Source organism: Dermacentor andersoni, chromosome 7 (genome assembly GCF_023375885.2).
Source record: "Dermacentor andersoni chromosome 7, qqDerAnde1_hic_scaffold, whole genome shotgun sequence".
Classification (NCBI taxonomy): Eukaryota; Metazoa; Arthropoda; class Arachnida; order Ixodida; family Ixodidae; genus Dermacentor; species Dermacentor andersoni.
In genome coordinates this window covers 142,897,997-142,924,571 of record NC_092820.1, presented here as the reverse complement: position 1 = coordinate 142,924,571, position 26,575 = coordinate 142,897,997, and the positions used below count along the sequence as shown (strand labels likewise).

Genomic DNA, 26,575 nt, shown 5'->3' with positions numbered 1-26,575 from the left:
CGGCTTGCCAGGCGTCAGTTAATAGAAGTAGCTCTCGCTGTACCTGTAATAGCAGCTTAGCAGCCATACCAATAGCTATAGTAGTAGTAGTTAGTAGTAGTAATCAGTAGTGGTTAGTAGTAGTAGTTGTAAGTAGTGGCAGTAGTAGTAGTAGTTGTAGTAGCAGTAGTAGTAGTAGTAGTAGTAGTAGTAGTAGTAGTAGTAGCAATAGCATAATTCTTTTAGCGTAGCGCTCCCCAACGTTGAGCTAATGGAGAATTTTAGTGCGTCCGGTATTCCGGCAAGCGCGGGAGGTTTGCCGGATGAGCGGGGGCGGCCAGGTTGGTGGCACCAGCTGGTGGTGGAAAGCTCAACCACACAAAGACAGAGCCCATTACTATATTACTATATCCTGCTTAGCTGCTGGTGCAAATTTTCAGCAGTGGCGCAATCGTGTTCACCATGACGCCGCTGCCGAAAATTTGCAGCAGCAGCGAATCTGAATATAGTAGGTTATTGCAATTCTAGCTCTGTGTTTGTCTGGTTGAGGTCTACACCACCAGACGGCTGCACCGCTCCGGCCACTCACGTTTGCGCCCTCGCAAATCCGGCAATCCGCCCAAGCCGCCCCCGTTTGCCGGAATAGCGGACAGGCTAAAAGTCTCTAATGGTTCTCAGAGAACACGCACCGTAGCGTCCCCAAAATACATTAGATAGATTTAGTACTGCGTACGTTGCGTACGCAACGGCGTTGCGTACATAAGATTGCTACGTTGTGCAAAGCGCGCATGTGTGCAGCGCAACACGAACGGTACGGGATGCGTACGCGGCCGCTGCGTACGCACGCATCCGATTCTTGCGTGCCTACGTAGGGAGTCTTGCGTGCTGCTCTCGTGGTTCTCGTTTGTTTGGGGGAGCGCGAGACGAGGGAGTTTTGCAAAATGGCGGCGTCGAAGGCGAACCAGCGGAAGGCTGTACTTTTCAATGGCCTGCGATTTGGCTTTGCTGCGCAGAAGCCATTCCCGGATCCTGCGCGGTGGGAAAGCATAGAAAAAATAGGAACTTCGTTTTTGAGAAAGTGTTCAGTGTGCACCGTTTGCGCGAAAGGCTCGGCTTCCTGTTCGCGCAGTTCGTCGCAAATGGCCGTGCCAACCTCAGTAAGCGAGTGCGTGGTTTTCATTTTTCTCGATACGATTCGTGTATCGAATCCGTATTAAAAGTAGAGTACCTCAAAGGCCTAAACATGGTTCGACGTAGCATGAACACGCCCACACGTTACGTCACGTTGGCGAGATCAACAGTGTCTTTCTTTCGACCGATGGTTCGACGTACTCGCGGACGCGGCCAACGCGTTACGACGCGCCCGGCGTCTGACAACGCTCGCCCGCTGACGCGCGTAGGCATTTCGCACTACTAAAAGCCCTGACTTGACGCGCGCTCCTACGTTCCGCAAAGCGCTTGCGTGCAGCGTACGTATCGTCATCGCGCAGTACTAAAACTCATAGAGTTTCCTACAAAAATTGCTAGACGGAACTCTGGCACTAGTGTCTAAGGGAGCTGCAATGCGAGTGGTTGTCCCAGCATGGGAATTATGGGAAGTACATGGATTTGCCTAAACTTCGTCCTTTTGGCTTCAAACGGCTTTGTGACTTTGTAAACTAGTCATTTTCAACAGTATATTGCGCAATAAATAATTAAATAAACATGAGTGAAATTGTCCGACGGCAGGATTCGAACACAGGGACTCTAGCACAGAAGCCTGATATTGAAACCATTGAGTCACGGACGCATGTATCGACAAGCGAATGAAACGCCCTTATGAATTTGTCGCGGGCATGCCAGTGCCTTGAGACGCTTGGCGCGTTTCGATTTGGCCACCTGGACAAGCTCAATCGTTGCAATTAATAGCAATTGTACGCGTTCCCGGCGTCTTCTGCACTTCGAAGAATATAGATTGCGCTGAAATATACGACAATAAGATTTATATCGCGTAATATACAAAGCCACAAGAACGTCTGAATCCACAAGCACGAAGATCAGACAAATCCATGTACTTCCCATCATTCCCATGGTAGGACAACGACTGCAGCGCTAGAGTTCCCTCTAGTAATTTTTGTACGAAACTCTATGCTAAAGCTGTCGATTATCTAACACTACTGGAAACAAGCTGATTCCAATGTCACATCGTTCATGTCACCCCAGTTGTCTGTCCCTACGATAAACACCAACACTAGCAAGAAAAAAAAAATCATCGGCAATTTAGTATTTTATCTCTACATTTAAATAAAGGGATAAACTGTTACACTAAAGGTGACAAGAAGAAGGCAATATGCTATGCTAATTCTGCTCCTTGAGTACGTCCCCGCCAATGGCAATGCAGCATTCAGCAGATAGTCGAAGTATTCCCAGAGTAACTGCGGTGGATGTTCAAGGTAGCGTGCCGCAGCTATTTTGTAACTACGGCTCCGAAGCACTCTATCCAGGACAGAAACCGAGATAAACTTTTTCTACACACCGAATCATTTGCGTATATGCGAAAATTCATTCATATGTAACTGTATTTGATTGTAGAGCACGAGGAACACACGCTTTTACATAGTGCAGAGGTGCTAGTATTGCATTGTCTCGGTTGTCACATCATTTTCGACCCCTAAACTTAGCATTTTCATTTGTTGAAAGAAATAATTGCGAACGGTGTGCGCACATTCAAAATTTCGAATAAGAATCGAATAGTCCTTGCTAATCTGTTCCAGAATTCCCTATTCGAAATTGTCGAATACTCGTATCTTTCTGGTATACAGTAAAACATCGCTATAACGAAGTTGAAGGAGGAGCTATGATACGTAATATCCATAACATCATTATATCCATTACATCCTTTTATCCATTATTGCATGTACTGCACTATGAATTTATATATGGATTTCAAGGAAAATTTCTGTTACTTCGTTATATCCGTTATTTTGCTATATCCCGTTTTGTTATAACGAGGTTTGACTGCATACGAGATAAAAGCACTTACAGGAGTCTCGAGCAAGACAGAACGATAGATGTGCTGGCTGTTCCGAATGACCATTTTGCAGGATAGCGGTGGATGTTGTGCAGGGACAGCAGTCTTTGAGCGAAATCATAAGGCACGTAACTTAAGTTCAAAAAGAAAGGGAATTCTTCCAGCCATTCTTATCGAACGACTCGAATGATTCCCTTTCTGGTGGAATTGGCCGTGAATCGGGGTGTGCCTCGGTCCTTCAGCACTGTCCTTCTGGCCACGAAGGCTCGTGGTGCAGCACGTTTATTATACAGAAGAAAACGTAGAGTTATTGTGACACTATGCAACGCTCTATAATACTAGGCCATCGACATTATCCGGAAATGGGTTAGCCAGTGGAGACATCGCCGTGTAACCGAGTAACATCTTCGATTTCCTCGATTGCCTGAGGAAACGATGAACTCAAGGCGAGGCAACCATTTTGGCCTCTGCGTGGTGAAATCTACACACTGTGCCCATTTCTGGATGATTTCTCGGATTTAATTTAAACTTGCCTTGATTCGTTCATGTGCACATGAATGTGAATGAGCAGGAATAGAATTCTTCATCTATTATACAGAAATGTTTCCTTTTTTATTTTGACTTATGTTTGTTTGTTTATGTATCAACGGCGCCAGGTGTTCACATTGCAGCGGGAGGGCGCAGGGGGGGCGGGGGGGGGGGGGAGGTGTTATTAGTAAACAGAAATGCAGGTACAAAAATAACGGGCACAACAGCAGTTGCAAAGTAACAGAACTTGTAACAAAGCGCATAAACAAATATATTAATTTGTAGCACTTTTACCACGGTTCGGAACCAAAAAGCAGTGCAATTGTAACGGCAACAAAGGTCTGCTTAGAAGATTTTCGACAAACCGTAGGAAAAAGAGGCGATAGAAAGCAATCATCATAGCGCGATGGCAAAAAAAAAAAAAAAAAATCTATTACCAGCTTTGTTTGCACGCGTTGCTATAGCCGTTCTCAGCTTGTTTGTCCAGCTTGGGCGCGTTTTATGCCTTTGCAGATACGTACGCGGCACCGCCAGTCGTAAAGCGTGACCTACCGCGATATGACACGGGTTTCTTTATCTCCGCCCATGTATAGGCGCGCCTGTGGAAACTGAAGAAGACGTGCCTGGGCCTGATGACTCAAATACGAGAGGAAATCGTCCAGGGCCGCTTGTCCACGGTGAGTACCGATGTCAGCTCGTTATTTTGGCACCACATATTGGGCTACCGGCCTCTCGCTCCCGGCCTCTCGAGTTCGCTAGAAAGCGCTTAGATGACGAGCTAATGCATGATAATGTGTACTTTTACATAGGATTAGGTGTCGGACGTTCAGTGAATATCGCCTGCGGCCTACCTGCCGGCCTGCCTGCCTGTACAACAGGCCATAGGAGTTGGACTTGGGAATCTTGTGGCTTTCTTAATGAGCTTGGGACTTTGGCGACCAGTGGCTGGGTGTTCTTTAGCAGCATGTTCAAAGAAGGCCGGGAAGAAGGGGAAATGCGGGGTGGGTGCATAAGTTCGTGTCGTTTATTAGAAAGATTGCTTCCAAAGGCGCCATCTGAACCGAAAGTTTTCAGGTTTTAGTTTCGAAACGCTGCTTCACCACCGTGGGCTACTTCGAGTACCTATCTGTTCAAGGTTACCTGACTGGCGTGCGACCGATAAGCGGGAAGATAAACTGCGCCGTCATCAATCGTCTGCAGAAAAAAAAATAACAGAAGGAAGGAAAGGAAGAAACAAAAACGAAATAAAATGAAATAGGTGACGAGACTGAAAAGGTGTAGATTGAAAGCGTACCGTTTCTTTCATCCCCAGATGTGCTTTAGCTGTTGTGCTCATAAACCCGCAGTGGTCGCTTGGTAGCCACGGCGACGCGCTGCTAAGCACGAGGTTGCGGGATCAAATCCCGGCCGCGGCGGGCCGCATTACGATGAGGGTGAAATGCAAGAACAGCCATGTTCCGTGCATTTGTGGCACGTTCAAGATCCCCTGGTGGTCAAAAGTCAGCTAGAGTCACCCACTGCGGCGTGCCTCGTAATCAGATCGTGGTTCTTACATGTAAAACTTCATAACTTTCTTGTGTGTGTGTGTGTGTGTGTGTGTGTGTGTGTGTGTGTGTGTGTGTGTGTGTGTGTGTGTGTGTGTGTGTGTGTGTGTGTGTGTGTGTGTGTGTGTGTGTGTGTGTGTGTGTGTGTGTGTGTGTGTGTGTGTGTGTGTGTGTGTGTGTGTGTTTCAACAAGTTTCATTTTGGAGTTTCCATAGTTGTACATGCATGGTTGAAGGCTATATATATAGTCAGCGCATCTCCCCCGCATTGTTCGCGAATCACTGTGTCCACGTTTTGGAACACGGATTCCTTGAAGAATTTGGAAAGTGGCACGATTTAAAAGCCCTTCTTAGAACCAGTGGGGCAGCCTTGACTCCCTGGCTAAAGCCAAGAGCGAGCCGCAGGCCACATGACGACCCTCCTTAGACCACCGACGGGTCGAATCCACTTAACGCAGCCTTCGACACCTGCCTGCCGAAGGAGCCTTCGCGACGTATCACGAGTTTTGCAATTCGAAGCGAGATGCCACACTCTTCGCAAAAGTGACACCCTTTGGGGCGTATCTTGTCCTGTAACGATAGTCGTCATTTGTCTTGCCTGCATTTCCTTTCTTTAACGCAGCGAACTCGTACCTCTATGTCACGAACGGCATGCGCGTTATCAGTGTGACACAGCATTCTCGACGGGAAAGTAGACAGCGCCGAGTTTCCAAGAAACGCAAGCAAGGCATATGACGATTATTCTCGTTGAACAAGTATGCACCCCAAAGGGGGCAACCGCTTTAAGAATGTCCGTTGTATAAGGGAGTCACCAGCACTCCCCTTTAATAGAGTGCCGTCAGTTGTGCTCATAAACAGCTCATCCGCAATTTGGACCAGCCGACCTTCAGTGGACCTTCGCCTGGAGTTCCCTCCCCGGTTCTCCTCCGGCGGCCCCTGCTGCCCGTCAAGATGCTCCCGGCACGGCCGCTTGATAAAAAAGAAAGAGAGCAGGTGCGGCCTGACGCATTGGGCGGGCTGCAATGAGAGCGAACGTGACAGCCGCAGTTGCATTCTCGGTCGCCTGGCTAGCTGGACAGAACAGCCCTTTATGCGGGGGACAGGACGCGTCGGGCGACGGTGTTCCAAGCGCTCTCCGGTCGCATTTTCTGTGCCGATCCCAGAGAAACAGTCGCGGCCTAGGAGAGCGTTTTCGGTGCATTCGACAAGCCGCACCTCCTATTATTTTTTTTTTATGCAACAGCCGTGCACCCGCTAGCGAATCACCCGTGTTATCTATACAGCTCATGGCTTGATGCCTAAACTGTAAAATGACTTACACCAAGAATGGCTTAAGTCTGTCTATAACTCATATCTTTACGTTCTCTTTGGCCGTAAGCGTGGCAGTTGTAGGCCGATGTACACCCATTTTTACTGTTAACGGCATAAATTACCACACGGTGCGCGGGAACTATGTCGTTGCGGTACAAAACAGAACTCGGGGCGTCGTCGTCGTGTGTACAGTCAAGCCTTTCGAGACAACAATAATTGTTTGTTACAGTGGTCCGCATGTATTTAGAAGCTTAACTGTTGATAGATGGCCTGAAGCGCAGAATGACTCCGCACGCAAATGCAAGTGACATTTTGTTCCCGGCAAGGGCAATGGGTATCTAGAAAGAAGGTATCCTGGATGATATCAGGGCGATTTATTCTAAGGGTTTCCTGTACTGTATTCTCTTTCGAAATATTTCGTGTTCTATATATTTCCCCTGATTGCCTAACCACTCTCCATTTTCACCCAAACTACTTTAGTCGAAGGGTGATTTTATTATTTTCTCTGTCTTTATTCTTTCTAGAAGAGAGAGAGAAAGAGACAAATAGAAGAGAAGAAAGGCAGCGAGCTTAACCAGACCCACGTCCTGTTTGCTACCCTGCACTGCGTGAAGGGGTATAGGGACGAAAAGAGAGAGAGATAGAGAGAGAGAGAGCACAGTGTCGCGCACACTTAAAGTTTCGCACCGAGTCTACACACGGTTGCCAAGACCTGTCGACTTGAGGAACTTCAAAAACGCTTTCGTGGCTTTCTGTGCCCCCGACGCGCACGGCCATGGTCCAGTTATCTTGATTTCCGAAAATGGTCTAGAGTCCAGCTGGTTCAATGCTGTCCGGAGGGCTTCACGCTCGGCGTCGTACTGGGGAGAGAAACATACAATAAGCACATTAACGCCATCATCATGGTCGGCGTTCGATTGGCTCGCGTCAGCTGCACATAGCTTCCACTCCAGCTCCAGGTTCTCGGTGAAGAGGAGCGCAGGTGTTGTTAACTCAAGATCACGAGCCACGAAGCTTCTGTGTTCGCGCACACTCCGATCCTCGAATCGAAAAGTCAAGACGCTTCCTCTCCTCGGATGCTTCAACTTTACACAAATTTAGGCTGCGGCATAGAGCGAAGGTGGGACGCCGTCTCTTCTCCGAACACTCTGCTGCTCAGCCCCCTGCAGGGTGGCAGGAAGTGCTCTAAATTTGGTAGTCGCGACCCTGACACTCGGGTTTGAAATCTGGCGCACTCGGTCGCGGAAGTACGGTGGGGTGGGCCTTCGTTAGCAGAGGAATGGCATTGTTCCTCTTTACAACGGGGTGGGAACACCGCACAAGGCCATCCATTTGTGCCTCGGTCCGTAGTGCGCCAGCCGTCCGCAAGGCGGCGCGCGCCTACACGATGGCGTTACGTTGCCGTAAAGTCCCTACACGCTGCCGTGACCCTGCGTCGGGATCTCTGCTTTCGCCTCCATTGTGAATCCTCGCGTGCGCTCGAACGCGTGCCGCATTTTCACGTCTGTTGCCCGCGTCGAAAGTTCAAAAGAGGATTAAGTCGGTAGTATCGTACAAATGTTTATCGTGTTTTTCTCGTTTCGAGCGTGTAATGGCTCAGTGATGGTGCGCATGCAGGGAAGCTATGAGGAATGGGACTGGGCATTCATGAATATAAAGAAAGTGGCTGCCAGTTAAACGAGACGTGTGGGTGGTACATATGTATGCTCGTGTGTGTGAGGAAGGGGGTCGGGTAGGGGTTAAGCATTGTTTCAGTTAACGGTGTGCTTGTCAGTGTATTTTTCTCATTTAACTGAAAGCGGAAAGGGGGCGAGGGTTACCTTACCGAGAACTGCATACGCGGCAAACTTAATCCAAAGTACCCACGCAACGGTGTCTCTCGTAATACAGAGGTGTCTTCGAGAAGCTAAATGCTAACCCATCAGTGCAACTACGAAACGCGCGATTTTCTTCTTTCGTAGCATTCATACTTTGTTTCATATTCTTTTTTTTGCTTACCGGTTATGCGATCGCATTTTCTTCCATCTCTGCCAGCGAAAGCGCAAGCCCAGGTAAAGTATGCCTATACACGCCAGAACGCGGTAAGCACGGCACAACCTAGTCATTACGCTGCTACGTGCATGCCATCGCCTGAGAGAGGCATGGTGTACAAGGACGAGACATTGTGCGTCTTCACGTATATAGGTCTTCCATGGCGACGTTGTAAAGCTTCGCTCACGGCGCTTGCGTAAAACACCCGTGTCGACTACACGCTTCCTTGCGCGGTGATCCTTTTGTTCTCGCCACCCCGCGCTGCTTGCGTTATATCGCGTTGCGCATTCTTCGTTGCACGTCAGCACATCTGGTGTTGGGGTTAAATTATTCTCGGCCGCGCCGTGCCATATTGAACATCAAAACTTGCGCTTTGCAACTGTTCTGTGAACCAATGAGGGCGTCTGGTCCGCTGTTACTTCGTGTAGAAGTCATCGCAGAACTTGCCGGCCATGTCGGCGTTCCTTGCCTTTGTCATTCGTTGCGGTGGCTTGATCAGTGGCTGTGACGTTCCCCTGCTGGGCGCGGCGACTCCGTGTTCGCTTCCCGTGACATGTGGAACTGCATTCCGATGATTGCTGAATTTAGAAAAAAAAAATTATCCTTCACTTATGTTCAGGCATATGTTAAAGAGTCCCAGGTGCTCAAGACTGATCCGCAGTCCTCTCTCTCTGGTGGCCCCGGTTTTGCTACAAAAGTTTAATCCTAATAAATAAGAGAATGAACGAATGAACAGTTAATCAACAAATAGAGCCAGCAAGCAATGTTTCATGCATTCGCGTCTTCCCTCTCACGCGACCCCAAGGCGTTGATATCGAGAGTTAAGAGAAACACTGAAGCATCTTAGGCCTGTAAATTCTCACTGATAAGAACATTTCTGTTTCCTCGTTCATAAACGAAAATATTTATCGGTGGTGATGAGAAAAGTCAGAATTCGCGAAACGTCGAGAAGTAAGTGTCTTTAATGTAAGCATACTTGCGCTAGTGCGAGATTGGATGTCAGCGGTTCGAGCTGCTATGGTGTATGATAATCGAATAACTTCACTTGTGTCGCATTCCTGTGCACACGTTTAAGTGCGGCTCTGTAGGCTATCGGAACCATCGTCACGTGAAATATGTGCATGTATGACCCTGCACTGAGGCGTTCTGTGTTTCTCCTCTAGAAGGTAAAAAAAAAAAAGCAGTAATTAATAAGCCGTCGACGTGGGTGCACTTACTTTACAAGATGACTAGAGAGAATCTTTCACTTCTATTTAGACAAAATTGAAGCTATGACAGTTGCAGCAACAGTTGCAGTGGTCGGATAGCCTTTAGTTTCGTACCATTTGTCGACAATCTGTGGACGCACACACTTGCGCGAAGTGTTATCAATCTAGCGAGTGCAGAAAGCTCGTGTCCAGCGTATAAACTACCACTGTAGACTGCGGTAAATGGGTTGAACGTTCAGCCCAGATACACGAGAACCGTTCAGTATACTTGCGAACTCCTTTGCTAGAATGCCAGAGAAGATCAAGATCACGCGTAAAGGCCTATATACAATGGCTAAAGATGTTTCAAATGCCTGCCCTCGGAGCTTTCGGTGCAGGGTGCCGTATGACTCAGCGGTTACGGAATTTCCATTGACATCAACAAGTGGTGCGACCCGACAAGGGGGGGGGGGGGACGTGAAACCCGACGACCGTGGGTATAAATGTCACCGGCGCCTTTGTTTATACGAGCGGGGTAGAAGAGGCCCTTGACTGGTACCGCGACGAGAGGGTTGCCCTGGGAGGCTTTTGCTCGCGGTCACGCCGCAGCCTCCTCACCCTCTAGTGTTGTGCCGGGTCTGTCGGCGTGTAACGCAATGCGACATCGTGATGCAGGCCGCTCGGATCACCGATTATATATGTGCGCGGCTGTGAACTGTTCAACGGTCTCTCGCTCTCGACTTCGTGAGCGAGCGAGCGAGAGAGCGGCGCTTCGGGAACGCTTTGCACGACGCAGTCGGAGCTCCGCTCGGTGCATATGCGTCGACCTCTCTGAGCGTGTCATCAGCATATCCGTTTGGTTGCGTTTCTTGCGCCGACAGAGACGCCGTGCAAGCACGTTCTACGTCGTAGTGAGCTCTGCGTAATGGCCTTCCTTTGTTTTATTTTGTTGTTGGTTTGTTTTGTTCTTCTCCCGTGTGCTGCAAGGAATACTACGACCGTAAAGATCGCTGGATGCTAGCATTATGTCATCGTGTGGTGGCTTTCATTTTGTCACACACACGCGCACGCAAACACGTACACAGCTTCCATACTCGCAGCTGACATTGTTCTTAATGTATCCACACATAATAGTTTGCTCAGATCTGCGAACGTTCTTATTTTTTTCTGTTGAAGGCCAATTCGGTACTCGGAGTAAGCTCATGTGTTAAGTGAAATGATGCCATTGTTACCTTGTGTTCGGTTTTGTTTTGCAGCTTTCCGCGCGCTGCTAGTCTTTGGCCATACCAACTCCTGCCCTGAAATAGCCGGAAAGTATATACCCATTCGTGGACGGCGAATAAGTTTGCAGAGGTATCGCTGCAGTTTTTGCCCCCTATTTTTTATTAGCCAAAATAAGCTACATACAGGTAATTACGAATATACGTGCTAGTATACGTGCCTTACGCTATTTTTCCACATGGTCCCCACACCGGTTCGGACCCCATTTGTCCCACCGCAGCACTAAATTTGAAATGCCCTTGTGGTAGAATGCAACGGACACGGCCTCCCTGAAAGCTCATTGTCATGCAAGTCTTCACGGCCTTTCGCGAACTCACAACACCGCCACCTCAGACTTTCACACTTCTCAAAGCGAGACACCTTTCCCCATACGTGAGCTCCATTTCTCCGTGGATTTCGATTGGCGTTCATCCCCTGCTCCATAAAAAACGAATCGCTCTTCGGTGCTCGTACGCCGTGGACGAGTGAAGCACAACCGCCATCTTCAACAACTGACATGACAGCAGCGCCGCGCCGCGGAGCTACCGGCAGATAACTCCGGGCCGTCCAACAAAGGTCCGCCGCTGGGAATGGATATGTTGACTTTGCATTTGCAACCGTAATTTGGCTAAAAAAAATGAAATAGGGGCAAAGACTTTCTGATACGCCCTCGTATAATCACTTGTTTGACCTTTTCTTATATTCCCCGTATGCATAGCAGCAAATCCTCCTGGAAGAAGAAAAAATGAAGAAGAAGAAACTGCTTCCCATTGCGAGTTATTGTGAGTTTGATCTCTGAGAAGATCACGTTCGCTCTCGTTCCACCACTTCTCGATCACGGCGGGGCTGGCTCCCCGAGTTGAGCGACCGCGGGAAGCCTTGGAGAAAGAATTAAGGCGTCAAACTGTGGGACCCCCGTCCGCCGCGACCCGGTTATCGTCTTCCGCGTCTCTTGCGAAGCTTCGTTTAGCGCGAGGAACAATCCGACTGAGGCCGAAGGGATGACGGCGGTTATTCTCGTCCATTTCTGTCAATACGCCCAACACTTCCTGGGGCGTCGCTCGCTGACGTTGCCTGCACGAAAACAATGACGCCCGTGTCTGCTGCATATGTCCGCTCCACTGCAACTCATACTTACTGTTGAATCTGCATTGTTTGTTTCTTTAATTACAAGAGTTATTCTTTTTTTCTTGCCTGGCAGCAGCAACACGTAAGGGTACGGTTTTCATGGCACCCGGCTTATAGGGTTCTGACCCCTATACAAAATGTTCCTTGCTCTGCAGCATCGAACAGATGCAAGCGGAGGAGATATAACACACTCAACTTGCAATTACGTATACAGTATACCCCACCACGGTAAAACAACAAGAAAATGAATATATAAAGAAAGAATGCAACAGTTCATGTACACCGTGTTCTTGTTTTTGTTATTTAGACTATATACAATTTCCAAAATATAGCCAGCGACAGATAGCACAATTCTAATCCATGAACTGGATCACTCGAAGAGGTGGTGCACATTGCTTCCACGAGAAATGACGCAAGCTACTAATTAACAAAACTGAATTAATTACGTTCCTTAGTGATTAAGGTTGGGCACGTATTGCAGTTTACGAATTGTAACCCGTGAGTTCGTGAGGCACATTCACTTGTTCTTGCCCTTGTCATATTTCACTTTGGTTCGCACCTTTACACATCGTAATCAGTATGAACCTAATGGCCCAAGAAGTAGTGATGCAGCAGAAGATATACACTATATAAAATGCAAGATGGAATAATCACTAGTTGAGAATATACGTAGGTAAGGAACAAAATAACCAAGTGGTGGCGAGAAAACAGTAATAAAGATTAAGAAATAAATAAGAATAAACAAATACAACACTAACCAAACACTAAATTTGGCTAAAAAATAAACATATTCAACTCATAATTTAGCAGGTAAACTTGGTGAGAAAAACGTGTCCAAGTCAGCTCTAAACTGAATGAGAAGAGAGACCATCCCATCACTAGCTGTGCCCAAGAGTCGAGAGGCAATTTGGGACACTTAAACCTAAGCGAAGAAACCAGAGCAGTGTTTCTTATGTTCTTTCTCGCAATTAAGAAAATGGTTGACAAGCATCTCAGTAAAGAATGATCTATAGTCTCTTAAACTCCCACAAGAAGAATGAATGTTTGATGTTAAATGGCGCAAGGACCAGGTATGGCCAAGCAGCGCCCACAAGAAGAACAATGTGTTTACGTAAACTCCGACGCGGTGCCTATAACAGCTATGGAGTTGCGCTGCTTAGCTCTGCAGGTCGAGGGTTCGATCCAGGCCGCGGGGGCCGCATTTGGATGGGCGCTACAGATGCAAAAGCGTCCGTTTAGTTAGATTTAGGCACACATTAAATAATCCCCGGAGGTCAAGAAATCAATCAGGAGCGTGTCTCTATATAGCGTGTCTCATAATAAGATCGTGGTTCTGAAACGAAGCAACCAAGCGCCTCTTCTTTGTTCTTTTTTTTTTTTCGCGCTTCGTTTGCATGTGCATCGACCCGAGGCAACCCGCGCACCGCGATCGCGAAGTGTGGTACATTTTGCTGTCCTGTTTTGTTTCCTCGTTGAAAGGTCGGCGATGCGAAGAAAGGTGTGTGTGCGCTGTGTGTTTGCCGAAACGGGGTCCCTGGGAATCAGTGACGCGAGAGTTCTGTCACCGTGTCGGCGGCCATCACCGCGTCGTTACCGTGTCGGACGTCGTCCGACGCTGACAGGTATCCGTCCCCTGTCAGCAGCAAGAACAGACGATTTCCTTTCGCACGTGACCGTGCATCCGGGATTCGGCGCTGCCAGGTGTTGAAGCTCAAGAGAGAGAGAGGGGTGGGATATGAGGAAGGCAGGGTTGTTAACCAGTCAGGAGTCCGGTTGGCTACCCTAAACTGGGGGAAGGGAGAAGAGAAGAGAGAAGGGAGAGAGAGAGAGTATAGAGACGTGCACAGATACTGCTTGAGTCAAAACCGCTCGTACAAACCAGCTGTTCTCAGAAAGCAATAAAGTGCATTCACTGTTTTCTGAGCCCATGATAAGTGGGTACGGTGTTCTAGTACCTGAAGCCCAAGGGGTGATAGCTAAAGGTGGCAGCTGGAAACACAAGGCCATTGTAGAAAGTTTTGCGCACATTGAACGAAGACAAGAAAAGGACACAAAGACCAGCGCAGACTAACAAATTGTGGTCAGTCTGCGCTGGTCTTTGTATCATTTCCTTGTCTTCGTTCAATGTTCGCTTGTTGTCAGTCTGCGCTGATCCTTGTGTCATTTTCTTGTCTTCGTTCAACGTGCGCAAAACTTTCCACAATGAAGTCAAACCACCTAACCCGCCTTTCAGTCTTATAGCAACACAAGGCCAGCTTGACTAACGGTTACCAACCGAATCGAGACCCGCTTAACAAATTCGTGGTTCTCTGTCAAGACAGTAGTGACAGTAAAATAATATCCCTTGTGAGGTCATTACGATGTGAGCTGACATGGTAACCTTCACTATTACACAACAGCTACATGGCGACTGTTTGCACGGCCGATTGGCTGTGACACACTTTTGGCTAAGCAGCGTCATCTTACTTTTTCATGTGTTCTTGCCTGTGTTTTAGGCACGGGATACTTTCAATCTCTGAAGAGCCATGTACAATATCATATCATTCGTGGATCTTCATTGACCTCGAAAGCGGAAAAAAAAGAAAGAAAAGTGCCGATCGTGATATTTGTAGCAAAGCTGAACAGTGCAATGTCATTTGCGTAACAAAGATAATAAATTGCTGAACATTAGGAATTTTGAAAATTCCTAATCCTTCCAAAAGCAGTAAAAGATGCATCTTGTAAACACGCTGACTCTATTACTGCGACTATATTTGCTGATGATGAATCCTATTACTTTATTGGCCACGCAGCACAGTTTCGTCACCTTCAGAGTGTGGGTGACAGAGTATGACTTAGATAAGCATCAGCCGTTAATTCCATCTACTTCCCTCTCCAGTTCCTTTCGCAATCTTCTTCGCCTGTGCATAGCGTGGCGCGAGATCCTTGAGAGCAGCCGGGCACCGTGAGTCTGCATTGAGAGACGGTTCGTATCTGAGACCACAGACACCGGAAGTTTCCCATAGCACCCTCGGTATCTTCCGTGTACCTTTTTTTCTTCTTCTACCTTTCTTCCCCTCCGTCTGCTGCTTGGCCCCTTACTTTCCGTCGACACCCACCGACCTTCCCTTTCTACGGACGTTTAGTTCAGGTGGGCCCTTGATCCCTCCTGCTTCAGCGGGACCCTGTTCTTTTTGTTGTTCAACATTGCACACTCAGGGCGTATAAGCGCTGTCCCTCCCGTTATAGCCTAACGTCTTCTCCCTCTCTCTCTCTCCTTCGTCTTCTCGCCACTTTCGCAGGCCGTCCCTCCCCGTCATGTTCTCCTTGTCCCGCATGCGCGTGCGAAATAGAGATCCACATTTGACAATCTGCAGGAGACGCGGCGCCGCTCGCACACCTCGCACAACTTTGTGCACGTCTGCTGCTTCCACCACGCTGACAGAGTGGGGTGTCGATGTGCTTGCTCCATTTTAGCTTTTCGCTTGGACTCCGGTCTGCTGGCCGTTTACAGACGTGTGAGCGAGACGGCCAATCGGCGTGAAGTACTTGACATGGGGTGGCGCTGCAGGAGGGAGGTGGGTGAGGTGCGGAGGTGGGGGGGCACTCGGGAGGGGAGGGAGGGTGGTCGCACGCCTGTTTGGGTCCGAGACGAGAGAGGAGACCCCGCCGGCGTACGAGCCTTCTGCTTCCGTCTCGTTTCTTTCTTTCGTTATCTCTTTCTTTCTGCCTTTCCTTCCTCCCTTCTTTACAGCTTTCTTTTTTTGTAGGTTGTATCCCCCAACGGTATATTCCCCGACGTAACTCTCCCCTCGCATATCAATATACAGCCTACCTTCCCTCCTTCCAACTGAAGCATACTGCGAGTGTGGGATCAAGATTGGCGGGGGGCAGAGAGAGAGGGCGAGAAGGAATGGGAAAGAGAGAGGATGCATAACTGATGAACGGCAACGCGGGCAGGGGTCACGGCGAGGTCGTCTGTTTCAAAAGAGCGGCGGCGGCGTTCGTCCCCCGGTCCGTCTTTCTCCGTTTCTTCTTTTTCTTTTCTTTTTTTCTTTTCTCTTGTCTATTCAGACTGTCGCGGACATGGTGCATCGGCTTCCTTTGGTGCCTTTGTCAGCGCCGATGCTACGATGTCTCGCGAGGTTGATTCAGTGGCACCGCCGGGCGATTCCTGGTATTCAAGCGGGAGCTGGAAGCTCCCGTCGCGTCCTTCTCTACATATTTGCGGGTGCTTCCTCTTTTGTCGGGCCCTGCGTGTGCAGGAAGACCAAGGTCTTCTATATAGAGGGCCGGTGCTAAAAAATTCGCTGTGCTGTAGTGAGTGGTGAAGAGCCGAATACTCCACGTGGTAAAGACGTTTGCTGCTTTTACGGTCCGAACTCAATGAAGAGAAGTTACGACTGCGACATGATTACACCTTGTTTGACACGACCGTAGCAGTCCACTATATCATATGCAGTAGCTGAACTCGTGGGAATGTGAGGCTAACAGTAGAGAGATGTTCCGTGTATGCTTCTTGAACAATGCTCTTTCATTACATGAAATTGCAGAAAAGTTTTTTTTTTTTTTTGCGAACCTACATGTAACAGCAAGCATGGCTAGGGCAACCATAGGAGTTAAACGTACAAGAAAAAAATAATGCCGTGCCGACTGACTGTTTTGACGTCCTAAAGCGAAATTTAAACTACCTTGGCCGTCGTACTGAACCCTCCGTCATAACCTTGATCTTCTCGGTGTTTTTGATCGCCATTTTGGTGCGCGATCGCCCTTTTTTTTATTCCGTTCCTCACTAGAATCTTGGCACCCCGGTCTGGAGTTCAGCCCGTGCCTTGTCCTCTGCAGCACAAGAACGTCATAGCAGCTGCGCCTTCACAACAAATGTGCTCTCAGCAAAAGCATAAAGTGAAACACTGAGATTATCAAGATGGATTGTTAATTCCGAGGGCGGAGTTAATAGCGTCCGTACGGCCTGAGACGTAAATAATATAACAGCTGGCCTATAGTGTCAGACTATTAACGTCTCAGAGCATGGCCACGCTATACCTAGCCTTTGACGCCACGAAGACAATGTGTGTATTCGGTTTCGGGCCAACCGGCTAAATACGAGCGCCAACCGACGGCCAAAAGCGTGACTTCGACCCCGATACGGCGCGCGTGACCCTTACGTCTGTAGAGTTGTGCCTCAAGTAGTCAGATGACTTTTTTCTCAGGGTGGCACAAAACCAGATCGGTGGAGCTTTATTTCTTTATCTCTCTTTTTTTTTCGCTAAATGGAAGGAGATCGCAATGACCTCTTCGCTGTGCGAAGACGTATCGCGGAAAGGAAGTCGTGACGTATCTGCGCCCGCTAATGGTCTGGTCTGTCTCGGCCAGCCGATGACGCGTCTAGAACCGTAAAGGGCAAGACGTGCACTTTGCTGGCCCGTCTCCGTGCATTGTTTGATCTGCGTAGTGGTGATGGTGGTGCGTACGCGTTGACGATGCCGTGGTGTCCCGCCCTTGAAACGACGCGTCGTTTCCCCGTCTAGGTCGAGGGTTCGAGTGGACGGTCGCCCGCGTGTGTAGAGCGCATCTTCGCGTGCGTTCGGTGGCTTCGCTTTTTATGTGTGTTTTTTTTTGGAGAAACTCGTAGGCATACTGAGTTAAGCACCCGGAAAACGCGTGTGCGTGGGAGCCGGAACAATCCGTGTAACAAGCAAGTGCGTCGACCCGACTAGCCTAGGGAAAGGCTAGTCAAAGTCGTCGTGGGCACGCAGTGAATGGTGTGCGGTTGGCTATTTTGTACCAAACATTTCCCTAAACAAGTCCGCTCTATTAGAAACCTTATTGCAGTTTCTCTGTTCAACGGGTTTTCAGGCCTTTTTCTCTTCTGAGTTTCTTTTATTGTTTTTCTTTTGCGTCCCTTTAGGGTCTGAATGGAGAAATTTATTTTTCCTGCATCGGAATGACAAAAAACAAAAAAATTAAAAAAAATTATGCGCCGCTGTTGAAGCATATATCCTTAGCTTTTTTTTTCACGAATTGCCAACAAATCAAGGCATTGGGGGTAGCGTATAGTTCTTCTAACTTGGAACTTCACAGCCATAACGTTGTGAAATGTATGGCGACAAAATATTGGAAAACCACTTCTGTGCCATCCAATTGAAAGCAATGAACCTAGGGAATTTGTGTACTTAAAAGCTGGTTTTACGAAGTAAAATTGTCCTCCCAGTGGATATAACGTTCTACATTTGTCCCCGAAACCAACAAACGAACCCGGCCCTTGCATGCTGAATCCATCGTTTTCCGTGGGGTTCAGCGCGCATCCAGTGCGTAAGTTCAAAAGCTCGCTCCTCCCAGCGTTGAATACGGCGTCGAGCCACAATGGTCTTTCTCAGCACTGCTCGCAGCTGCGCGAAAACAGCGGCCCCTTTTTGTAATCCGACACTCCGCTCTCCCTCTCTCACCCGCCGCGCATGCTGACGCTGCCAGGCCTGGCCTCCGAGATCGCACCGCCGGCGACGCGATCTCGGAGGCGAGGGAGGCGTCGGCCGTGCACAGGCGACGTGGCGAAGTTTGTTGGCCTCGAAATTGACGCCATTCACACAAACACGGCGGAGCCACGTGAGAGCGGCACATCAGCCCGGCTATAAGCTGCGTCAGTCGGCGCGCCGTGTCTGTCGTCTGTCACGCGACGCTCGGTCGCGACGGACTCTGTTCGCGTTGCAGCTTGCAAGCTGTTTTTGTTCCATAGCGTCACCGTGTCGCTGGTTTCACGAAGCTGTAGATGAGCCAAGTTTACAGAGGACGCGGAAGACGATCGCGTCGGAACGGAAGGTTGCTATCGTAAAGAGAAACGTGTCACGGGCTAAGAGGTAGTGCGTTACGCACGTCGAAGGTTATTTCGCTGCTTTATTAAAACTTCATCGCATACACGACCCGTGCAGTTGTTCCGCGGGCCGCAAAGTCGTCTTCTGCTGTGCATGTTCAAAAGTTGTGCGCCCCCATTGGGCATGTATTAGACATGCCACCACTGGCACCAGCACCGGAAGGACGGTCTAACATAGGCATTTGGGAAATTCATAGCATCGTCACGTAGGGAGAAACAAGGAGGAAGAACCTTGAGCCATTCCACTCTGTGTCGGTGTATGACGCGAAGCTGTTTAGCACACGACACAGAGGTGACATAGAATTTCGAACAAAGGTACGAACGTATTTATCGTCCTGATCAGTGGTCATCGTGACGATAGATATGCACACACATTCCCTGATATTAAACGCGTCCGTCACTTAAGACAATGAATGGCTCATACCCCCTTAAGCAATGGTTTATACTAGCGTAAATAAAACAAAAATAATTCAACGCGGCCGCCCCGTTACGACGACAGAAGAGAAATGAAATTCTACGCTGGAATTATGAGCGGCAATGGAGCCAACTGTGGAAGAAGACGACGATGCTCGAGCCATTGCTGCTGCTGCTGATGATGCTGCTGCTGATGCTGATGATGATGATAGTTTCATCTTGCCAATAAATAGGGAGCCTACATGCAAAACAGCGCTTGCGTGTAGGCTCCCTACGAATGAATGGCTCGTACCCCCTTATAAGCAGTAAGCTGCAACAGAGCCAGATGTGGAAGGAGACGATGACGGTGACAAAGACGAACGAATGGTATTCAGATAGGTAGAAACAAGGCAGGAGTGGAGATCTTCTCTGAATCTCTTCAATGATCCTACTCCCTTCGCCTTCCCGACTTCACACCTATATTTCAGGCAGAATTATTAGCGATTATATTAACTATCCCTCAAGAGGAAAGTGTATAACAGCTGTGTCTTACCAGTACTCACCTACGGGGCAGAAACCTGGAGGCTTACGAAAAGGGTTCTGCTGAAACTGAGGACGACGCAACGAGCTATGGAAAGAAGAATGATAGGTGTAACGTTAAGGGATAAGAAAAGAGCAGATTGGGTGAGGGAACAAACGCGGGTAAATGACATCTTAGTTGAAATCAAGAAAAAGAAATGGGCATGGGCCGGACATGTAATGAGGAGGGAAGATAACCGATGGTCATTAAGGGTTACGGACTGGATTCCAAGGGAAGGGAAGCGTAGTAGGGGGCGGCAGAAAGTTAGGTGGGCGGATGACATTAAGACGTTTGCAGGGACAACATGGCCACAATTAGTACATGACCGGGGTAGTTGGAGAAGTATGGGAGAGGCCTTTGCCCTGCAGTGGGCGTAACTAGGCTGATGATGATGATGATGATATTAGCATTACGAAAACTCCCCCAAAAAGACCCATTAGCTGTTATCGTGACCGGCTCGCTATATGTATGCACAGCACTAACTGCATCTTTAAATTCAGCAATTCAAAGAACATTTCGTTCGATGGTACCTCCGTGCTTACGAAAAGTATGTTTGCTTTGGGTACCGGGATATCATGGGTTGCACTTGAATGAAATGGCCGATTCACTCGCACGAGCATCCCTGAACGGCCCTATCATATCTGTTTTGCCGACATCAGCTTATGTCACCGCGGCTAGGCACAGAAATATCGCTATATGTCAAAATTCTGCAATATCCATGCTAACTCCGTATTCTGAATTCCACCATCTCGGCTTCCCATGGAATGTTAATTGGTGTCCTTCAAGGCAATTGGGAGTATCTTTTAAAAAATTGAGATGTCGTATACCTCCTCTTAATTTTTACTTACACAGGTCTGGTCTCGCTATGTCCCCTCTATGTTCTTTTTGCAGTGCACCTGAAACTATTGAACATTATTTTCACTGATGCCGCCGCTTTCTAAGACAAAGAAAAATATTAGAATACTCGTTTACCAAACTTGGCCTATCGCTAACCTCGACAACCATTCTTTCTTTTGGGGCGACTTCACTGGGCTCCAGCCACAGGAACGCTTTTCTTGCAGTTTACAATTTTATCAGAGATACAAAAAGAGTACCTTGCTGATTTTCTACAATTATCCATAGTTTCTATTATTTCATTTCTTTACGTTAAATTATTTTATCAAAATTCTTAACAATATTTTCATTGCAAGTCTAAATTACAGTTCTATCGTCCCACACTCCACTATTCACATCTGGTTTCTCTATACTTCCAACCATACGGAAAACCACCTGCTTATTGGCCGATCCCCCATAGTGGGTACGCTCCACTGTCTGGGACACAAGACAAGACAAGACAATCCCCCACTGTGGGTGTGCGCCACAGCGGCCCAGGAGTACAACAGCAGCAACAACAACAACAACATGCACAACTCCTAAGAAATACATGCGGCATCCACAATTCCGCATAGACATACTAGCGGAAAGCAGTACAAGGAATTGGCACTCAGGGACAGTCCAAGAGATGGCTGTCCATGGACGACAGAATCGCGAAGGGCGATGACGGCATGCCTCGGCTTATCAAAAAGGACGTCTTTTGTCGTTGTTGTTGTTGTAGCTGCTGCTTGAGCTGTTGTCATCGTTGTTGTCGTTGGCTTTTTACTTTGTAATTGTCCTCATTTCGCTATAGAATTCGTGACTGCGGGTAAAACCCGCTCGTGATAACGATGAGGTCGCCGTATATGGAAGAGTGGGTTAAACAGTGACCGCCAAAAAAGAACACGCCCTGAAAAGAGCCCCTCTGAATCTGGTCCTTTGAGAGCACGTCCCTTCCATTGTGCGCTGCTGCCGCTGCTCCTGCCTTGACTCCTGTAAAGTGGCCGTTTCTGTGCTCAAAGAGCTGAGAAAAGCCTGTGGCTCGGTGCATAGCCGACGCCCCCGAGCTCCTAAAAGAGCATTCCCAGAACCGCGCGCTTGTATCAAGGTCGACGACGCTTCGCAGGCGTACACCCGAAAAGAAGACGCCCGTGCGCGTTGCGCCGTCCACGGGCAATGGAGAGACCTAAATGGAAACCCAGCGCGGGAACGGCGGGCAGATGCTTGGGCTCCATCGCCCGCGGTCTTCTACGCAGTCCGCGGTATACATGGCAAGCGAAGTCGGAAGGACGGGAGGCGTTCCCGGAACTGTACGACTAACGTACATGCGTAAGGACTAGCTGTAACAATTACATTTAGGGTGTCCGTAGACGTATGACAGTTCCTTAAAGTTCTCTCTCTCTCTCTCTCTCGCTCACACACTCTCTCGCTCACACAAACACTCGCTCACACACACGCGTGCATACGCACGCGCGGACACACAAAAATATGATAAAGACGGTCAGGATGAGCGTCATGTTTCACGGAATACGGTGAGATTGGAGAGACAAACGTGAGGGGCATTAGACAAACGCCCGCAGTTGTGCCCATCTTGCGACTTTGTCGTCAAATGAAGCGTGCATAACAGTGTTTGTGACAATTAACTGTGCCTTGCTATTGCACGGTTGGAAATGCGCCCTGCCGTAGCAACCATAATTAGCATCTAATGAATTTCGTTTTCTCGATTTCTTTCTGCTCGGACAATGCTGACACAAATGAAGAACCTTCCTGATGTATTCTGGTATGAAAGCACCATAAAAAAAAAAGTATACAAACACTAGATGGTACTACCATCGTTGCCGCTACCGCCGACGAAAACGGAATACGTTTACGAACGCACACAATTAACTGACAACTTCCTCACTCATCCCTTTGGGGGTCAATGACGCAAGTAACGGCCCCGCAAAGAAGTTCCCCAAAATGGTCGATGCCGTATATTGATGACGCCATCTGTATATGTTTCAAAACTGCGCCAAATTTTTGTTTTCATTATCTGTTGCCCAACAAGTACTGCTACTCCGCGTGAGTACAAATGAATTTCTTTTTCGCTCCGTATTCTTTTGTTTTTATTTCCACTGCTTGCTTCGGACGGTGAGCCGACGACCACTCGCGCTCGCATTCGCGGGCGGTTAGTTTTGGTTTCGTCTCGCTGGCTGTTTCCCGTTTGTCGCGTTCGCCGAAACTGATGTCTATCTGATTTATAACCGCTCAAAAGGGTCACCGCCACACGCTCGCTCGTTCATTGCTCACAGAGATGAGATTACATCTGTTCACAGGCGGGCGCTGGTACTTGCAAGCGGTGCCGCCGTAGACGGAAGATATACGCCGGCGTTTGTTTTCTCAAGACTCGCGAAAAACTGATTGCCCCTCGTTTACGATGTGGCGAAGAAAAAAAAAACTGCAGGTTTCGGACTCGCTTAGCTTTTAACACGACAGCGTTAATGAGCTCGCGTCGCAGAAAATCTGGTATCGGCGTCGCACGTCGTTTCGGCAAAAAAAAAAAAAAATTTCCCAACCACACATAACTAGGCCGTCCATGTGGCACAAGGAACTGACTGAACTAATTGTATTTCTCAAGCTAAAATACGCAGAAGAATTATAAAGTACGACTTACACACAACCTACAGATATGCTAGCTCTCGGATTGTAATTTCAATATACGAGAAAACATAATTCTGTTACGTGAAAACTCAAACAAACCCCCTTTTCCAGCGTTTCTACAATTCGGAGACCGCCGACGGCGTCCGCCGTTTGCGCGCGCCGGCGCGCGAATATCTCGGAGTCCACGTAGCGGCGCGCCCGCTTCCTTGAAACACTTCCAGATGGCGCTCGCCTCCACCGCATCGCGGCCCACACAAGAGGCGGCGTTTCTACAAGAAAGCCCGCCTGCGTTCATAGCGTTCGCCGCGAGAGTTTCCTGGTAAACATTGCGGTTACATACGCTACAGTTGCCGGGAAGCGTGAGAAGCAGTCAGGAATCTTTGAAATGCTATTGTGTTCCATTCTTAAAGGGACCCTGAAACGATTTTGACGATTTTCTACAAACGTACTGAGTCGTTAGAGTAGGTCCTTCTGATCATTAATTGACACATCTAAGTGCTCCGCGTAAAGCGTGTAATTTATTATAAGCTTTTAAAAATGCACATCGCTGCCGATCGGAGCACGCTGCTCGGCGGAATTTTAAGCCGCCCCTACCCATATGACGAAAATCATCCATATGACGTCAGTGGGGCGAGCTATCCGATTGGCTGACCAGGGCGCGTGATCAATAATTTTTCCAACTTTATGGTAAACAAATGATCTTCGTAATAGTTGGAATGTTAGTTCATTTGTTTTTATAAACAGAAAGTAACATAAAGAGAATGCACAAGAACGATTTTTCAATACAATTAAGCGCTTCCGGCACACAGCAAGTGTCGTCTGCTTGTGTTACAACGTACTCCATTTTGACGAGAGCTCCGCGGTCAGAGTCGGTCTCAGTCTTTTCGCGAGCACTATGATTCGACTTTGTTGCTTTGTGGACTGCAAACGTAGCGACTGGCAATATGTCAAGCTGCGACATCGTGTCCCTCTGCAAGGCAGCATACGAGCGAGCTGGCTGCTGCGCATCGGACTGCCGCTATCCGATCGGCGCCAGGGTTTGCGCGTTTGTGGCCGTCACTTTACACCGGAAGATTACTAACGCAATAGCGTTTCGCGAGTCCGGTATTAGGGCAAATGCAAGCGCAAGGGGACAGGGTCTGGCCGCTTGACTGTGCCGTAACGGGATGAGCCATGGGATGAGCAGAATCGCAAATGCGAATGGTCTGCACGGTGCAGCCACCTGGTGGCACAGAGCTCAACCATACACAGTAGCAGTAACGAAGTGTATTCTTCTTTGGCTGCTCGTGTGTATTTTTCGCAGGAGTGTAATCATCAACACTTTGTTTTTATAAATGTTTAAAATGGTTTACACTTGGTTAGAGCAATATTAGCGCTTTGTTTGGCTGGTAAAGCGCTGCGCCAACAAGTGGCTGGACCGTGCAGACCGATCAGGCCGCACGTACGTCTACGCTAAAGTTCCTTCATCAGCTTGAGTTTATGCCTCCAGTTTATGCATCCAGTCATTTGCCGAAATGACCAGCTTGCCTGTGGTTACCGGAATACCAGACACGTTCGGCGCTACGACAGAATGCTCGCAACGCACGCTGCTTCGATAGCTCTCGCTTGGGGTCGACGGCCAAGCGGCTAGCGGAGAAGTTTCACGCGGGCGGGGGCGGGCTCCAAAACAACCGGAAGTGGATGATGTGACGTCGCATCGTGACGCGAAACCAGTGAACGCGGAGCTTAGCCCCGATCGCTCGGCGAACGAGTTGAGGAGGAAAAGCATGACTAGGGAGGAGGGCAACTTCTAATCGCTTGTAGCTCCATTAATACGTAACGCTTCACTTAAATTGTGGTGTGAATGTTCTACTTAAGCTGTACCCTACGCGTCTACAAAATTTGTCCGAACCGTTTCAGGGGCCCTTTAAGAGGAAGCTTTAACTCGGGTGCTCCTATGTAAATGCATGTAAAAGGAGAATTTGTTTTTCTCGGCAACCACTGCACCAATTTTGACGATGTTTCTTGCATTTAAAATAAAAACTTAGTGTTGGTTTCCAAGTTTCTATTTAGATCCTCAACTTTTATAAAATATTCGCACAAATCAAGAATTTTGAGAGAAACGATACTCTCACCTTTAAACTGAGCAACAAAAAATTATAATACAATTCTGTGAATTGCATCTAATAGTACACCTAAAGCGGATAATATTCATATGTTACACATGAATCGCAAAAAAATATTAATATATAAATACAGCTTCCGCAAGACCCGTGTAAACAACGTAACAAATTCACGTAAGATATAAACTGACATGTCCTATTTGTCCGATTTCAATGGTCTAATGGATGCCGTTCACAGAGCCGCGATATCTGATCTTGATACAGAGCTATGAATTTGTAAACTTCGTGCTTCTACTCTTTTCAAACTTCCAAATTTTTGAAAATTCCTGTAACGAAATTCAGGAGATAAATCAAAATTCCGCTTCCATCAGTCACTAGAATTTAACTTTCATTCTCAAATGCAACAAATTTCATTAATATCGGTCCACAGGTTACCTCAGAAAAACGTTTTTGCGTCTTACGTGTATTTCAATAGGACGCGTCAGAGTTGGGCCCCAGCTAAAGCTTCCTCTTAAAGGCGAAGGTTAAGCGTCCTGCAATTTTTTTCTGACGGGTGTGCAACATCGAGTTTTCTTGCAGGCACTCACGTGCACGGTTCGATCACGCTGCGGGCGTTCGCGCTTATCGCTATTCTGCAAGCAAGTCTTGCGGCGATGGTTTCGATGAGGACTACTGCCCAAGGGCTGAATCAGGATATGTCTATTCCAGCCTATCGACTTCTTTCATTCTTATTTTAGGTATTCCTGCAAGCCCATCTGTATTCGTGAACAAATAATGCGTGTCTTACCGTACGCAAAATATTTTCTTGTCAAGTTATGGTTATTAAACAAAATTGAGTAAAACTTTTTTTTTTCGAGATACGTCACTCGGAAAATTTAAACCTGCAATTTCATGAAGGAAGGAAAGCGTAGGAGAGACCCAGGCCATCACGGACGTGTTGGAGAAAGTGTGGCGGAAGTCACATGCTCTTTTTCGCAAGGTAGCACAGGGACTGGTAACCCAAACGTCAACGTTGCCATAGCAACCACGCTCCCGATGCTCTCGTTGCTGCTCTAGTCTTCTGAAAAGTGAGATGTGATTATTGCGGCCCATGTCTTTCTCTCAGCAAGGCCTATTCCCCAGACATGCTGACTTCGGAGTAAGCTAGAAAGTTGTGTTTAGTGTCTGTGAGTGTGAGCGCC

At 48.0% G+C, this 26,575-nt stretch overlaps 1 protein-coding gene across 1 annotated transcript in view; it reads left to right on the top strand.

Annotated features, from left to right (window-relative positions):
• The window catches only part of LOC129385526 (uncharacterized), a 53,055-nt gene that overhangs the window by 4,186 nt on the left and 22,294 nt on the right, over nucleotides 1-26,575 (top strand). Inside the window, exon 3 of the mRNA XM_055072161.2 lies at nucleotides 4,111-4,194. Coding sequence (XP_054928136.1) covers nucleotides 4,111-4,194 — 84 coding nt within the window. The remainder of the gene's footprint in view (nucleotides 1-4,110; nucleotides 4,195-26,575) is intronic.